The sequence below is a fragment of the Cnephaeus nilssonii genome, assembly GCF_951640355.1.
Source record: "Cnephaeus nilssonii genome assembly, chromosome: 13".
Lineage (NCBI taxonomy): Eukaryota > Metazoa > Chordata > Mammalia > Chiroptera > Vespertilionidae > Cnephaeus > Cnephaeus nilssonii.
This window is the reverse complement of record NC_137084.1, coordinates 82,154,070-82,170,700: the sequence shown is the minus strand read 5'-3', so window position 1 is coordinate 82,170,700 and position 16,631 is coordinate 82,154,070. Positions and strand designations below refer to the sequence as shown.

General features: G+C 63.2%; 1 protein-coding gene across 5 annotated transcripts in view; it reads right to left on the bottom strand.

Moving 5' to 3' along the window:
* Positions 1 to 16,631, bottom strand: part of PHLDB1 (pleckstrin homology like domain family B member 1) — a 44,951-nt gene that overhangs the window by 1,771 nt on the left and 26,549 nt on the right. For 4 of the 5 annotated variants that reach the window (XM_079787759.1, XM_079787761.1, XM_079787760.1 and 1 more), the window contains 10 exons: positions 14,692 to 14,802; positions 14,458 to 14,547; positions 8,678 to 8,815; positions 8,439 to 8,541; positions 7,145 to 7,436; positions 6,957 to 7,047; positions 5,271 to 5,417; positions 3,085 to 3,201; positions 2,652 to 2,754; positions 71 to 156 (listed from right to left, as the gene is read on the bottom strand). In XM_079787759.1, coding sequence (XP_079643885.1) covers positions 71 to 156; positions 2,652 to 2,754; positions 3,085 to 3,201; positions 5,271 to 5,417; positions 6,957 to 7,047; positions 7,145 to 7,436; positions 8,439 to 8,541; positions 8,678 to 8,815; positions 14,458 to 14,547; positions 14,692 to 14,802 — 1,278 coding nt within the window. Of the gene's footprint in view, positions 1 to 70; positions 157 to 2,651; positions 2,755 to 3,084; positions 3,202 to 5,270; positions 5,418 to 6,956; positions 7,048 to 7,144; positions 7,437 to 8,438; positions 8,542 to 8,677; positions 8,816 to 11,532; positions 11,671 to 14,457; positions 14,548 to 14,691; positions 14,803 to 16,631 lie in introns of all 5 variants that reach the window. The other variant, XM_079787764.1, reaches the window with a different exon arrangement.

The window sequence follows — 16,631 nt, the reverse complement described above, 5'->3', positions numbered from 1 at the left end:
TTTACAGAGGGAGCAAGGGGAGGCCTTCGCTCGGAGCCTGCCAGCACCCCGCAGTCCCGGGCGCCCGCACCTTGGCCGCGCTGCGCAGGTGGTCGTAGTACACCTCCTCGATGGCCTGGAAGTAGATCACCCCCTTCAGTTTCGTCTCATGCTTGTCTGCAAAGGAAACAAGGGCCCGCTGAGGAGGCTGGGGGGAGGGGCTGGGAGGAGGTGGGGCCCAGTCCCCAGGGCGCAACCACAGGACGGTGGGTTAGATCGCCACTGAGACACCACCACCCACTATCGAAGTCAGAAATACACGAAAGTCACAGCACGCTCTGGTCAGGTCTGTGGAGAAAAAGGCAGTGGGGAGTCTGACCTGGGAGACTGTGGGTGGTTTGCCGTATCGACCCGTTTGTCCTCTGAGCCAATAATCACACTTAGGAAAATGCACCTCACACGTGTGCAAAGTAACATGCTTACACACTCACCGCAGCGTGTCTGTACTCACAGGTGCCCCCGAGCGGGTGCGGGGCACAGGCAGAGGACGTGCAGAAACCTGTGCTCTGCAGACCCAGAAGTAGCTCCAAACCGTAGCATGGAGACACGGACATGCTGGGTGCAGAAAGGCCTCTGAGATGCATTCTCAGAAGGACAAGGAGTGTGTTCCCTTCTGTGTACAAAAGGGGTAAGAACACGCTCGCTTGTTCCCATTCCCTTAAAGAAACACTCGACGGCCCTACTTGGTTTGGCTCAGTGGATAGAGCATCAGCCCGTGGACCGAAAAGGTCCTGGGTTCAATTCTAGTCAAGGGCATGGACCTCAGTTGTAGGCTCCATCCCGGGCCCTGGTCGGGTGCATGCAGGAGGCAACCAATCGATGTATCTCTCACATCCATGTTTCTCTCTCTCTCTCCCTCCCTTCCACTCTCTCTAAAAATCAGTGGAAAATATCCTCGGGTGAGGGTTAACAAAAAACAAGAGAAACACTAGATGGATACAGAAGAAATCAATTCTCGTGAGTGGGGCCTAATTCCCAATTTAAACCTTTTCTGTATTATGATTTTGAACTATATGAACGCATCCAACTACTCGACTCTAATATTACAAAGTGGAAGGAAGTATTGAGCCTCTGGGGGCAGGGGCAGGAAGGAGGAGGCTCACTTCAGTGGAGGTGGCTTGGGGGGGTGGGAGGGGGCACAGGGCCCGGCCATCTGTCGCAGGCCCACACTGCCCAGGCCCTACCAGCGGCATCCTGGACGGCGAGCCCGGGACGTAAAGGGAAGACCACAGACCATCATGAAGGCATCCGGGCAATCACTGCTCAGGTGGCGGTGGCTGGCAGTGGGCACCCTCCCCACCCATCGACCCTGGGTCCCAGCTGCAGCCCGTCCTGGGCCCCGCACACCCTCTGCCCCTTTAACTCGTCTTCCCTGACGCCGAGGCGAGGCGTGGCCTTCCTGAGGCAACTCTAATCCCGCTGCCCGCGCTCACAGCGTCTGCTGGCTCCACCTGGGCACCGCTGCCTCCTTGGCTTGGTACAGGCTGGTGCCGACCGGTCCCCCTGGCCTGGTCTCACACCCTCCCCTGCTCGAACCCAAGCTCTACCTGGCCAGGCTGAGCCGCTCATGCTCCTTTAAAGTGTGCTCTGCACAGAGGGATGGCCTCCAGCCCATCCCCTTGGCAAACGCCTAAGGGATGTGGAAGACCCACGGCCAGTGGCCCCACTGTGCGCATGTGCCTCTGTATGGTCGAATCTGAACCTTCCTTCAAATCCAGAGATCCACCTCCGCCAGCACCAACAACTATGTGCCCAGCACACAGTAGGTACTCTCAGGGAGTTGAATGAATGAGTCCCAGGCACCAGGATCCAGTGCCCAGCCATCACGCTCTAGCGCTTCGTTCAGTAGCTGCCTCCCAGACAAGCTCCATGGGAGGGGCTGCGGCCTCCTTGCTTATCACCAGAGCCGAGAACAGTGCCTGGAACTTATCAGATGCTTGGCAGTTGCTGAATAAATAAATGGATGAGCCTGGCCTGGGTGGCTCAGTGGTTAAGCATCGACCCAGGAACCAAGAGGTGGCCGGTTGCATTCCTGGTCAGGGCACATGTCCTGGTTGCAGGCTCACTCCCCAGTAGGGGGCGTGCAGGAGGCAGCCAATCAACAATTTTCTCTCATCATTGATGTTTCTCTCTGTCCCTCTCCCTTTCTCTCTGAAATCAATAAAAAAATATATATTTTTTTTTCTTTAATCGCCGAAACCGGTTTGGCTCAGTGGATAGAGCGTTGGTCTGTGGACTGAAGGGTCCCAGGTTCGATTCCGGTCAAGGGCATGTACATTGGTTGCGGGCACATCCCCGGTGGCGGGTGTGCAGGAGGCAGTTGGTCGATGTTTCTCTCTCATCAATGTTTCTAGCTCTCTATCCCTCTCCCTTCCTCTCTGTAAAAAAATCAATAAAATATATTTTAAAAAATATATATATATATTTTTTAATAAATAAGAAAATGAAGGAACCAATCCATGGAGGTGACCAGGCACACTCTGCACATCTGCCAGGGGTGGAGGAGAGGACAGACCCAGCGGGCCCGGGGCCCCCTGGAGCTTGGCCTCTTCCGAAGACCAGCTGTCGGGGTGGGCCCCAGGGCCTGCTCTGGGGAGCCTGTGGGAACTCACCCACATAATAGGAGAGGGTGCGCTTGAGCCGGTCGAAGACAAACCAGCGCTTCTTCCACGACTTAATCTTGCCGCCCATCTTGACCAAGTAGCCACGACAGACCTGGTGGGAGGCAGGAATGAGGAAGGACCCAATGCCCGGCCCTGAACCGTCCTGCCCTGAACCTCGAGCCCTAACGTTCACAGAAGTGGCAGCACCTATGCCTGTATTGGGGGGGCGGGGGGGGTGTCCCCAACATCTCTTCAAGCTAGAACACCGGTCCTGAGCCAGACCTCGATGTCAGGGCAGGACAAGGCCAGGAGGGCCTCCGACCCTGGTCCCCTCCCCGCACCCGGGCCACGCCCAGCACCAGGCCACGCCCAGCACCGGGCCACGCCCAGCACCCAGGCCACGCCCAGCACCGGGCCACGCCCAGCACCGGGCCACGCCCACCTTGCTGCTGAGCACCACGTGCAGACAGGTGTCGACGCCGTGGCCCGAGGACTCGATGTGGGTCTTCAGGTCAAAGTCCTCCTTCCGGACGGGCAGGTAGCGGGTCAGGGGTCGCGCCTGGGAGCAGAGGGCAGGGTCCACAGTCTCCTCACTGCCCCGTCGTTCCTTGTCCAAGCCCCTCAGCTTCAGTCCTGCACCCCACAGCCTGCCACCCTCCCTCCCTCGCCCATGGCCATGGCTCTGCAATGACCCAGCGGGCAGCCATACTTGTCTTGTCGCCCCCTCCTCTCCCTCCGGGGCTGAGCGGAATAAAGCAAGAGGCCGCTGTGAGCAGGCTCTGGGAAGAGAAGCCCACGGGACATCTGGTCTCTGCCTTCCCAGGGGACCTGGTCGGGGTCATGGCCCCTCTCTGGGCCTCCGTGTCCTTAGGTGGAAAATGTGGCTTTGAACGATATAACCCCCAGGTCTGTTCCCCCTCAAAAATTCTCAGACTAACTCCACTCTGCCACCTGCTTTCTTTCTGCTCTTCCTCTCTGGGAAGAACATTAGAATGGCCCAAAAAGGAAACATCACAGATTAAAGGGAAAAAAAATGCACCAAGGAGGCACCCCAAAATGGGGCTCCCTGGACCCACCGCCCCCAGCGCACTCAGCCCGCGGCAGGGGCTAGAGTCCCACAGTGGCCCTGGCCAAAGACTCCAAACACCGAGGCAAAACTCACAGTTCTGGTTATTTTTCTTTTCTTAATGTATTTTTATTGACTTCAGAGAGGAAGGGAGAGGGAAAGAGATAGAAACATCAATGATGAGAGAGAATCATGGATCGGCTGCCTCCTGCATGCCCCCCACTGGGGATCGAGCCCACAACCCTGGGCATGTGACCTGCCTGGGAATCGAACTGTGACCTCCTGGTTCATTGGTCGACGCTCAACCACTGAGCCGCACTGGCTGGCCATGGCCTGATTGTTTTCTTCCTTCTCAGACCCAACCTGGGCAGCCTACCCTGGGGTCAGGGAATCAGGAGCTGTGGCTGCTGTCACCACGGGGCAGGTCCCAGGCCCCACCCGGGAGGCATGTGCACGCCCAGCCTGCTGAGCCCCGGCCCCCACAGGGCAAGGACCGGGACCAGAGACATGGGGACATTCCCCTCCCAACTCATTCCTCCTTCTGCCTCCAAATGTTCTGCTCAACATCGACCTATGAACAGGTCAGGGTTTGATTCCGGTCAGGGCACATGCCCAGGTTGTGGGCTCAATCCCCAGTAGGGGGCGTGCAGGACAATGGTTCTCTCTCATCATTGTTGTTTCTCTCTCCCTCCCTCTCCCTTCCTCTCTGAAATCAATAAAAATATATACATTTTTAAAAAGCACTTGGACTTGCCTTTCGAGCTAGTGCGTTAGTTAGTTAGTTAGTTAGTTAGTTAGTTAGTTAAATGTTCTGCTGTCTCCTGAGCAAGGAGAAAGCCCAGAGTTGGTGTCTGTAAGAGGATGGACTCCTGTCCCGGAGAGACTAGGATCCTGGAGACGGAAACCATCAGCACAGCCAGGCCGTCCACTGTGGGGCCTGGAGCCATGGAGCTCGCGGGAGGGAGGAACAGCACAGATTTGGGGAGCAGAGACCAGGCCCCGAGAGAGGCCACGGGAGCCGCTCTGGTTCAACTCTCCGCTCCCACCTCTGAGGCCTGCTCAGGCCATCTTCTCTGACCCGAGATGTCATGTCCCCACAACCCCCACTCCCCACACACACGCGCAAACGCATGCGCACACGTGCACATGCACACTGGCTGGGACAAGCCCCTGGGTCCCTGCTCCTGGGGCCTGACCGTGTCCTGGGGAACCTGCTTGCGCTGAGCCAACAGCAGCCTCCTCCAGAGCAGAGCGGCGTTCCCGCCAGCAGGTGCCTGGCCTGGCCCTGCCCCGCGTGGCCCACCCCAGCCACACGCCCCAGCCCATCACCGCCACAGCCCATCACCGCCCCAGCCCATCACCGCCACAGCCCATCACCGCCACAGCCCAGCCCATCACCGCCACAGCCCATCACCGCCCCAGCCCAGCCCATCACCGCCACAGCCCAGCCCATCACCGCCACAGCCCATCACCGCCACAGCCCATCACCGCCACAGCCCATCACCGCCACAGCCCATCACCGCCACAGCCCAGCCCATCACCGCCACAGCCCAGCCACGCACCTGAGAAAACTGCTTCTCCCGCAGCTTGACCTCCTTCTCCACCAGCTGCTGCCTCCGGCTGCTCTCGCTCTGCAGCCTGCGCTCCACGTGCTCCCGCCGCCGCCGCTCCTCCTCCAGGGCCTGCCGCCGCAGCCCCAGCTCCTGCTCCTGCGCACAGCGGGGTCAGCGCCCACGTGCCCTCTGCCTCCACCCCAGCTCCCCTCCCAGAGCAGGCGGGCCGCGGGGCACCCACCGCGAGGGCCTGGCCTGAGGAGGCACCCTCAGCACCCACGCCGAGGCCCTGCTGTTGAGGGACATGCTCGGACGTGAGAGGCCCTGCTCCGAAGCCTGGCTCGGCCACCGCACACCAGGGCCTGCCAAGGTCATGCCAACCCTAAGCCTCGCCGCCTCATCTGTAAGGGGCCGGGGTGCCTCCCCTGTGGCCCCAGTAAAGTCACACCAGATCGTTATTAAATGCCATCCCTGACTCCAGGGAGGGAAGCGCTCGATAAACCCACAAACTCCTGCGTTTTCCCTGAATTCCTGAAACACGGAGAACCTCAGCAACCTTTTTGACAGCGAATATACTCAGGGTCCTTCCCTAATCAGCAAGGCCCTCGGAAACTCCAAATGAGAAACGTTTGTACTTCAACTTCACCCCCCTGGAGGGAAATGAACTTAGGAAAGCCATAGCAGCAGCTTTTAAAAGTCGCTAAAACAGTGAGCCACAGAGCATGTCCTGATGTTCTGTGTCTGCATCACGACCGTGACTTTTATACCATTAACGCTTTGCCATTTCTCGCTAAAGCTCAGCACAATCTCCTTTCTCTCCATTTGCCACGAGGCGCTGTGAACGCACCCCGCTTTGGGGTGCAGCTTCTACAGCTCCGGGTCGGACTCCCTCCCAGGCCGGGCTCCTCGGCCTGGCGTGCAGGGTGCACTGCGGTCCCCGCTGGTGTCCCAGCTCCCGGCCAACGTGAAGGAGACATGGCTCCCCTCAGCCGCCACTCGCCCCAAAGTCCCCCCCCCCCACCACACCTCTGCTCTGCCGGGGACATCGCCTTCTCTCCTGTCCGCCTCCTCCCCCACCTGCCGCTTTTCCTGGCATCCCAGGAAGAGGGACGGCCACTCAGGTAGACAGGAATAAGAGGCCCTGCCCGGCCGGTGTGGTTCAGTGGTCGAGCTATGAACCAGAGGTCACGGTTCAGTTCCCAGTCAGGGTCAGGCCACCTGCGCGGGGTGGCGGGCTCCATGCCCAGGGTTGCAGACAGCCAATCAATGATTCTCTCTCTCTCTGTGCTCGCTTCGGCAGCACATATACTAAAATGATTCTCTCTCATCACTGATGTTTCTCTCTCTCTCCCTCTCCTCCCTCTCTGAAATCAGTGTGTGTATATATATATATATATATATATATATATATATATATTTTTTTTTTTTAAAGCCCCATTGTGGCCACAAGGTCCACAGACGTCAACACCGAGGTGGGATTCCCTCACAGAAAAGCCATGGCTGACGTCCGCCCCCTCCTTTCCCATGAGCTGTGACCAGGCATCGCACCAAGGCTCCCTGTCCCCCAACTTTCCTCCTCCAGGGATTGTGCAGGGAACGTGTGGGCGACACGGCCTAAAGCGCTGGCCCTCGGCAGGCGGGAGGCGATGCTGGGACCCCCCACCCGCCTCGGGCTCCGCGTCCAGTCTGCCTCACCCTGGACTCCATGAGGCGGCTCTTCTCCGCGTGAGCTTCTTTCAGCATCTTCTCCATCTCCTCGAGCCTCCCCACGTCCAGGCCGCTCACACTGAGGAGGGAAGGGGGCTGAGCAGGCATCTGGCAGGGTGGCGAGTCCCGTGTGGGGGACGCAGAGCCGGCACTCGCCGGGTGGGGCGGGCGGGTACCTGGACACGTTGTCGGGGGAGCAGGCGGAGGCGCCCCCAGTGGAGGCGCTGGTCTCCAGGCTGTCGGAGCTCTCCAGGCTCAGCGTGTCATAGGCGTGCTCGCCCTCCTCCCCGCGCTCCCGCCCCGCCGGCAGGTGGTGCAGGATAGAGTGCATGAGCGGGGGGAAGCCCGAGGGGCCTGCCAGGAAGGGGGGCGCCCCGTGCAGGGCATCCCACTGGCACTGAGCCTCGGCTGCTGCTCTCTGCTTCAGCTCAGCCAGTCTCCGCCGCTGCTCCTCAATCACCTGCTGCCCTGCGGGAGGGACAGCTGGGGTCACGGGGCAGCCCACCACCCAGAGAGGATGCTGGCAACATCGCAGCCAGAGGGAAGGAGCGAGCGGGAGAGGGTAGCGCAGGGCACCCACATCGGCCCCGCCAGCCCCCCTGAGGCCCCCGCACCGGGTGCAGCTGCCCTGCCCATGCTCAGGCCCATCTGGCCCCGGCTGCACGCCTGGCGTCAGCTCTCTCTGCATCCTGAGCCCACAGGGCACTGAGCCTGCCCAGGTGGTGCCCTGGCAGCAGGGCCTGCAGATGGGGACCCGTGCGCCCACCCTGCCCGCGGGGGAGGGGAGAGGAAGAGAGGGCACCCGGGAGTCAGTGCAGGACCAGCCACAGCGCAGACGCAGGAGCAACAGCAGCAGGGGCGGCGGGAACTGGGGGCGCTGAGGCCGACAGCTCAGCTCGAGGGGCGAGGCAGCCGGGCACCCGGCCCCGCTCAGCCGGGAGCTGCCGCCGGGCACCGGGGCTGGACAGAGTGCACCGTGCAGGCGCCGGGCGGAGGCTGCCCAGCCAGAGCCCCGTCCCCAGTGACCACGTCTCCCTGCTGGGCCGGCAGCTGGGAGGGGCTCAGCGGGAAGCGGCTGGACGGTGGGGGATCCGTCAGAGGGGGGGAGGAGACGGAGGGGATGAGAGGAGAGAGGAGCGGACGTGGGCTTTCTGAACAACCCGAGTGTCCTCAGCACCAAGCCTGCCGGGTCCCCAGAGCGGGGTCTTCAGGAGCGTTTCGGGGGTCAGTCCACCCCCTGCCTCCAGTCAGGGGGATGCAGCTCCCACTCCGGTCAGACCCACGCCCTTGCTTGCGGGGCCCTCTAGGCAAGAGCTCACAGCACCCCACCCCCTAGGTCCCTGCCCCCCAAAAAGCACCCAGGGTGGCCCTGTAGGTGTCTAACACCTCCCGGCAGTCGGGGTCCCCATTAAAGAAAAACATCCTGTGAAAGGTTGGGGGGGGGGCAGACACCGGGCCCGGGGCACTCACCCTTCTGCTGCAGGGCCAGCTGGCGCTTGGTCTCGATGTCCTGCAGCGTGGCCGCCAGGGTGCGGGGAAGGCTGCCCGGACCGTTCTGGGTGAGGGGCGCGCTCTGGAGGGAGACGGGGTGTTCTGAGTGAGGCTCAGGACACCCCCCAAAGGCTTCCACGATGGCCTTGGCCTCTCCCCAGTAGGGGGTCTCCAGCACCCCCCCCCTCGCCCATCCTGCTTGCACACTGGCCTCAGACCTTTGGGGAAGGGCTGCGGCCCAAGGCAGCCACGCTGAGCTGGGAGGAGGAGGAGGAGGAGCCCGAGGACGAGGGCAGGGGGGCGCAGGTGCGGGCAGGGGGGCTGGCGGCTTCCCCATCCGTCTTGGAGCGGAACACCTGGGGGGAGAGATGCTGCCTAGTGACCTGGCCCCCCACTGTTCCATCCCATTCCAGACCCCCCCACTGCTCCACCCCATCCCAGGCCCCGGCCCCCACTGTTCCATCCCATTCCAGACCCCCCCACTGCTCCACCCCATCCCAGGCCCCGGCCCCCACTGTTCCACACCATCCCAGGCCCCGGCCCCCACTGTTCCACCCCACCCCAGGCCCCCCCACTGCTCCACCCCACCCCAGGCCCCGGCCCCCACTGTTCCACCCCATCCCAGGCCCCGGCCCCCACTGTTCCACCCCACCCCAGGCCCCGGCCCCCACTGTTCCACACCATCCCAGGCCCCGGCCCCCACTGCTCCACCCCACCCCAGGCCCCGGCCCCCACTGTTCCACCCCATCCCAGGCCCCCCCACTGCTCCACCCCATCCCAGGCCCCCCCACTGTTCCACCCCACCCCAGGCCCCCCCAATGCTCCACCCCACCCCAGGCCCCCCCAATGCTCCACCCCACCCCAGGCCCCGGCCCCCACTGCTCCACCCCACCCCAGGCCCCGGCCCCCACTGTTCCACCCCATCCCAGGCCCCCCCACTGCTCCACCCCATCCCAGGCCCCCCCACTGTTCCACCCCACCCCAGGCCCCCCCAATGCTCCACCCCACCCCAGGCCCCCCCAATGCTCCACCCCACCCCAGGCCCCCCCAATGCTCCACCCCACCCCAGGCCCCCCCACTGCTCCACCCCACCCCAGGCCCCCCCACTGTTCCACCCCACCCCAGGCCCCCCCACTGCTCCACCCCACCCCAGGCCCCCCCACTGCTCCACCCCACCCCAGGCCCCCCCACTGTTCCACCCCACCCCAGGCCCCCCCACTGCTCCACCCCACCCCAGGCCCCCCCACTGTTCCACCCCACCCCAGGCCCCCCCACTGCTCCACCCCACCCCAGGCCCCCCCACTGCTCCACCCCACCCCAGGCCCCGGCCCCCACTGTTCCACACCATCCCAGGCCCCGGCCCCCACTGCTCCACCCCACCCCAGGCCCCGGCCCCCACTGTTCCACCCCATCCCAGGCCCCCCCACTGCTCCACCCCACCCCAGGCCCCCCCACTGTTCCACCCCACCCCAGGCCCCCCCACTGCTCCACCCCACCCCAGGCCCCGGCCCCCACTGCTCCACCCCACCCCAGGCCCCGGCCCCCACTGTTCCACCCCATCCCAGGCCCCCCCACTGCTCCACCCCATCCCAGGCCCCCCCACTGTTCCACCCCACCCCAGGCCCCCCCAATGCTCCACCCCACCCCAGGCCCCCCCAATGCTCCACCCCACCCCAGGCCCCCCCACTGCTCCACCCCACCCCAGGCCCCCCCACTGTTCCACCCCACCCCAGGCCCCCCCACTGCTCCACCCCACCCCAGGCCCCCCCACTGCTCCACCCCACCCCAGGCCCCGCCACTGTCCCACCCCACCCCAGGCCCCCCCACTGCTCCATCCCATCCCAGACCCCCCCACTGTTCCACCCCACCCCAGGCCCCCCCACTGCTCCACCCCACCCCAGGCCCCCCCAATGCTCCACCCCACCCCAGGCCCCCCCACTGCTCCACCCCACCCCAGGCCCCCCCACTGTTCCACCCCACCCCAGGCCCCCCCACTGCTCCACCCCACCCCAGGCCCCCCCACTGTTCCACCCCACCCCAGGCCCCCCCACTGCTCCATCCCATCCCAGACCCCCCCACTGCTCCACCCACCCCAGGCCCCCCGAGGCGGGCCATGACAAGGCCAGTCTCCAGCTGACAGCAGGGAGCCCACGGCAGCCTCTGCCAGGCTGTGCCTCCTGGGCCAGTCCCTGGGCGGAGCCTGTGTCAGAAGAACTGGTCAGAGGGCTCAAGCGAGGGGCTCACACCGCGGGGCAGGGTGTGCAGAAGGCCAATGGGAGGCCGGCGCCCTGTGGTCCCAGCTCGGCCACCACCCGCCGCGTGGCCTGGGCTGTGCCCCCACACGGGCCTGAGCTTCCTCACTACGAAAGGAGGGAGCAGCCAGGCTAAGGGGCTGCGCTCCCCACGAACCCTGACTCGCAGGCTCTGCTCCTTCCTGGCCGTGGGGCGTGGGGAGACTACTCATCTCCTCGGAGCCGTGTCTGGAGGGGACACGGTCAGCCTGAGGGGTGCGGTGCCTTCACCAAGGGCCGAAGCCAATGGTGGGGCCTGGGCACAGCAGCAGGCCAGCGGGGGGGGGGGGGGGGGGGCTGGGGGGCAGCCTATCCAAACACTCCCACCCGAGTGGCCAGCACTACGCGGCCCCTCCCCCCCCGGCAGCACCGAGGGGACCCGGGCCTGTCCTCAGGGCTCTCACTTCAAAGTCTTTGTCCCCCTCTGTCCTGCCTCCCAGTGCCCCCCGGGAAGACAAGAGGAGTAATGCTGGCCGTCCTCCCAGGACACACTCACTCCGTTGCAACAGGCCCACTGAGTCTGGGAACAGAGCAGAGCCCCAGGCAGCCCCACCCCTCCTACTGGGCAGGCAGTCCCGCCACCTTTGGCCTCACAGAGCTGGCCCGCCGGCTTAGAAAAATGCCAGGATGGCTGCCCGCGAGGAAGCCCTCAGGGCCACCTCAGGTCCAGGGCCCACACCGCCCTGGCTGGACTGACCCCCACCGTCTACGGCGCTGTGTGGCAGGAGGACTCGGAGCAGAGGCGCAGGGATGAGGAGGGAGGCAGTGAAGAGGGGGGTTACCTGCAGCTGACGAAAGGCTTTGGTGGGCAGAGGTGGGGGGGAGGAGCGAGGGGAGGCTGCTGCGGGGGTCCCCAGCCCGGCCATCAGCTCCTGGTACCATTGCTCTAAGTGCACAGCGGGGGGCAGCGGCCTCTCCGGCTAGGAAAGCAGGACAGCGAGGAAGGGCAGGAGGCAGCGGGGGGAAGGCCAGGAGATGAGGGGAAGGAGGAAGACAGGGAGAAGAAAGGGAAGGTTGGAGGGAGGTGAAGGGAAGGCCATTTCAGAGAAACAGACGGGAGGCGAGGGAAGAAGGCGAGGAAGGAAGGGAGAAACAAGAGCAGAAAGAGAAGGAAAGGGTTGTGGTGAACGTGCTGAGGACACAGGAGCAGGGCACCACTCCAGGACACACGCGTGCTATGCCCGCAGGAGGCGAGCCACCAGGCCCCAGCACTGACCACGCCCGGGCCGGCCCAGAGCTGGGAGCGGGGAGCAGACACAGCCAGAGCAGGGGCTGAGGGTGGAGGGACACGCCACCCCCTCGGGGAAGGTGGGATGGCAGTGGAGGGGGAGGAGGGCAGCCCAGGTGGGAACCAGGTCCTGGGGGGCAGAGGCTGCCAAGGCGGGCCTGGCGCGGGGCTGTGGGCACGGGCGAGGTGCCCCGTCGCCTTTAGCTGCTTGGGCATCGCGCTGGGGGAAGGCCGGGGAGCAGGAGGGAATACAAGAGGCTGATGGGACTGGGACCCCAGAGACGGTCCTGCCCAGGGGCAAGGGATGGCACATGCAGGAGCAGAGGAGGCTCAGAGCCCTCGGGCACAGGCCCTCCTGCCAGGGCAGAGCCTGCTCTCCGCGAGCTGCCAGGACTACAGGACCCCCCACCCCTTTATCCAGGCGCCCTTCTCCCTCACGGCTAACCTGACGACAAACCCGCCCCCCGCCCAGGCACGAGGGGCATCCCGGACCCACCAGGCGGCCCGGGCACAGGTGGGCCTGCTCAGGGCTGGCCCCTCACTGCCAGGCAGGAGCTGGGGGAGGCGCGGAAGCACAGGTCCGCGGGAGCACAGCTGGAGAGCCTCTGCCAGGCCCGACCCCTCAGTTCCCAGTGGGGGGAGGGGGCAGAGGGGAGGCCCCGGGTACCCAGACGTCACGCCTCAGGGCCGCACTCCATTCCAGACAACACCACTGCAAGCACAGATGGGCGGGCAGGAAAGGGCAGCAGAACCAGCTGTCGGTGGGCCCCTCTGGACCTCACCCCCAGCGGACCCTGAAGGCCCAGCCCGGGCAGGGGCCGGCGAGGAAGCCTGGGGAGGGCCTTCCTTCAGGCCCAAGGCTGGGCTGTCGGGCTGCAGAGTGCCCGGAGCGCTCCGTCTCCATCACGGTGGGCGTCCCCCAGGGGGGCTCGCACACAGCCCCGAACACCGGTCACAGTCCCGGCGTCCTCACACTGCGGCCCGCGGGCCACATGCGGGTGTTTATGCCGTTTTGTTTTTTTACTTCAAAATAAGATATGTGCAGTGTGCATAGGAATTTGTTCATAGTTTTTTTTTTAAACTATAGTCCGGCCCTCCCACGGTCTGAGGGACAGTGAACTGGCCCCCTGTTTAAAAAGTTTGAGGACCCCTGGGTCACACCATGCCCGAGGGCCTGCTCACCCCATCCACTGGGCAGGGGCTGGAAGGGGAGGGGGAGACCCCTCTCAGGGCTGAGCAAGAAAGAGACCTGGGCAGGAAGCAGCGAAAAGCACAGGGGACTCTGCCCAGGGTGGGCTGGGAAAGATGCCAGCACAGACGGTGGGGTGGGAAGGCGGGGCTGTCATATTCCCTGAGCATCTCCTCAGAAGCCCAGGTGTTGGGGGCACAGCATGCCGAATCAGAGCGGGGGAGCCAGGCCTGTCCAGGGGAGGCCGGGCCTAGCTCGGAGGCTGGATGCTTCCAGGGGTCACAGAAAACTGACAAATGGCATACAGAATACATGCAAATTAATATGCAAATGGACGCTCTGGTTTTTTACGGGCTGCCCAGGTACTAGGGCACATCGCACTCACTCAAACCTGCACACTCTGGCCAGGGGGTTGGCCACACGCCCGTCAGCGGGGCCCCGGGGAGGAGCACAGGCAGGAGCTGTGCCCTGCAGCAGAGCTGAGTGGAAGCGGGGGGGGGGGGGGGGGGGGGGGGCGGGGGGGAGGAGGGGACAGAGGAGGCGCCCGCCCGAGATGACCCCGGGAACAACGGGCCCTGAGCCGCAGTCCCCAGTGCCACCTCCGAGGACTCGAGATGAGGTCAGCCTACAGAGGGCACTGGTGACGTGCTCTCACTCCCACTCCACCCGGCCCCCCACCCCAGCCCGAACGAGAGCATCATGGACCGGCCGCCTCCTGCGCACCCCACACTGAAGATCGAGCCCACAGCCCGGGCATGTGCCCTGAGCAGGGATTGAACCGCGACCTCCTGGTTCATAGGTCGACACTCAACCCCTGAGCCACGCTGGCCGAGCTCTCACTGATGTTTCTATCTCTCTTTCTCTCTTCCTCTCTGAAATCAACAAAAATATGTTTCATTTTTATATATATACTTTTTATTGATTTCAGAGAGGAAGGGAGAGGGAGAGACAGAAACATCAATGATGAGAGAGAATCATGGATCAGCTGCCTCCTGCATGCCCCACACTGGGGATCGAGACCACAACCGGGAATCGAACCTTGACCTCCTGGTTCATAGGTCGACACTCAACCCCTGAGCCACACTGGTCGGGCTAAAAATACATTTTAAAAAAGAAGACACAACAGCAGCAGCGGCAGCTGGTAGCCATCAAGAGTCAAATCCCAGACCTTAGGACCATTCCCACTCCCATCTGTCCTCAATCTCAGCCATTAGGGTGAAAGTGCCACGTTGCTCCAGAATCTCCCAGGGAGACCCCTCGGGCCCAAAGCTGGGCTGACCCCACCACTACCTCTTTGAGGGTCGACGGGGTCTTCGGGAAAGGCCTGCCTCCCGTGAGTGAGTAGTATCTTCTCTCCAGCATCGTCAGCTTCTCCTTCTCCTGCAAACCCAAAGCGGCAGAGACTCAGAAAGGAGTGGGTGTGACAGCAAGGGAGGACACCAGCGAGCAAAGGGGGAACCCTGCACCCTTCCCACCCCCACGCCTCCCCCACCCGCCCCCACGCCTCCCCCACCCACCAGCTACCTTCTGCAGCAGCTGCAGGGAGGCATTCTTGTCCCGGGCCAGGTGCTCGGACTCCTGCACGGCCTGAGCCCGGATCTGCCCGGCCTGACTGTCCAGCACTGCCAGGCGCTCCTGAGGGGGCCGGGTGGTCAGTCGAGGCCTGGGGAGCCAGGGCTGAGCCCCAGGTGAGGCTCGGCTCTCTCCCCAGACCCCGGGCTTCAGTGAAGGGAACCCACCAGCTCTCTGCTTGGCCTCCACACGCCCCAGGACAGCCCAGGCTGCTGCGGTCCGCTACCCCCCACCCTTCCCAGAACCCACGTCCTCCAATCTCCCCTCCCCCCACTCACTGTCAACACGTGCAGAACCCCAGATCGGGACGTTCTCCCCCACCCCGCCCGCCCACCTCCGCGCCACCACCCAAACCCAGGCCTTTGCTTCCCCCGCCCGGACTTTCTCATCAGCCTCCTCTGCCAACTCTCAGCTTTCCGATCTGTCCCACACGCCACCAACACCTCACTCAGGCGGCCTCTGAAGGCTGTTTTTGCTTGCCTGCTTATCCGAATTTTCTAATCTCTTAAGGAGAACATATATTACTTAAATCAATTTTTAAAATACGTTTTTACTGATTTCAGAGAGGAAGGGAGAGGGGGAGAGAGAGAGAAACATCAATGATAAGACTCACTGATTAGCTGCCTCCTGCAAGCCCCACGCTGGGGATCCAGCCCACAACCGGGGCCTGTGCCCTGACCGGGAATAGAACCGTGACCTCCTGGTTCCTAGGTCGACACTCGACCCCTGAGCCGCGCCGGCCGGCCGGGCTGAATAACTTTTTTTGAATCCACGAGTAACGTTAGATCGCTCCTCTCCTGGAACTCTCAGCGGCTCCTCGGTGCTCCCAGATGAAGCACAAACTCCTCAGCCAGCGCGCAAGGGCGCCCACACCTGGGTCTACGCTTGCAGCCCCTCCCGCCTGAGCCCTGCGTTCCGTGCGGCCCACGTGCCCTCCACTGCACAGCCTGTGCTCGGGCACTTCTCCCACCGGCCCTGTGGCCCAGGAGCCACGCCGGCCTCCGCCGCCCAGCAGGAGCGGACTCAGCCTCCACGCCTGGTCCCCGTGCTCTCTCCTCCAACATCGTCCGTGATCACCACGCAATGTCTTTGCTCCTCTGGACTCACACTATTCTGTATCACCATTTGCCTGGGAGCCTGTTGCTTGTGAATATACGTCTCCATCACCAGCACCCAGGGTGTCAGATCCCAGAGCATGGCAAGTGTCTCTTCTACCTCCACACCCCCAGCGAGGCTTAGCACAACACCTGGCTCAACAAGCATGAGCTGAAACAAAGGGTAATAAGTGAGAGAAAAGGACAGGGGCTGGGAAATGGCGGGGTTAATCCCGGAGGGCTGCCTGAAAGAGAGGTCTTAACCCACTAACGACCCTGAAGAGCAGGAATGGGAGGAGGGAGAGAAGGAAGCACCCTAACCCGGGGTCAGCCTAGAGACTGGAGCAGCGGCGGCGGACCTCACAGCAGTTTACCGAGGACCTATTAAGGGCCAAGAACTCTGCCAAATCCTGGCATTAGTTGGCTCCTTCTTAAAAAATGTATTGTTATTGATTCCAGAGAGGAATGGAGAGGGAGAGAGAGAAACATCAATGATGGGAGAGAGTCATGGATCGGCTGCCTCCTGCATACCCCACACTGGGGAGCGAGCCCACAACCTGGGCATGTGCCCTGACCGGGAATCGAACCCTGACCTCCTGGTTCATAGCTCAGCCCCTGAGCCACGCCGACTGGGCTGTTACCTCCTTTAACTGTCTGATGAGGCAGGTGCCTTTGTGCCCATGTTACCGATAAGAACACTGAGTACTTAGGAGGTAAGGCAACTTAGTACATGGTAGAGTTCAGATGAGAACCAGGTCATCTGAACTCCAAAGCCATCCTCTGAGCCACTCTGATCCC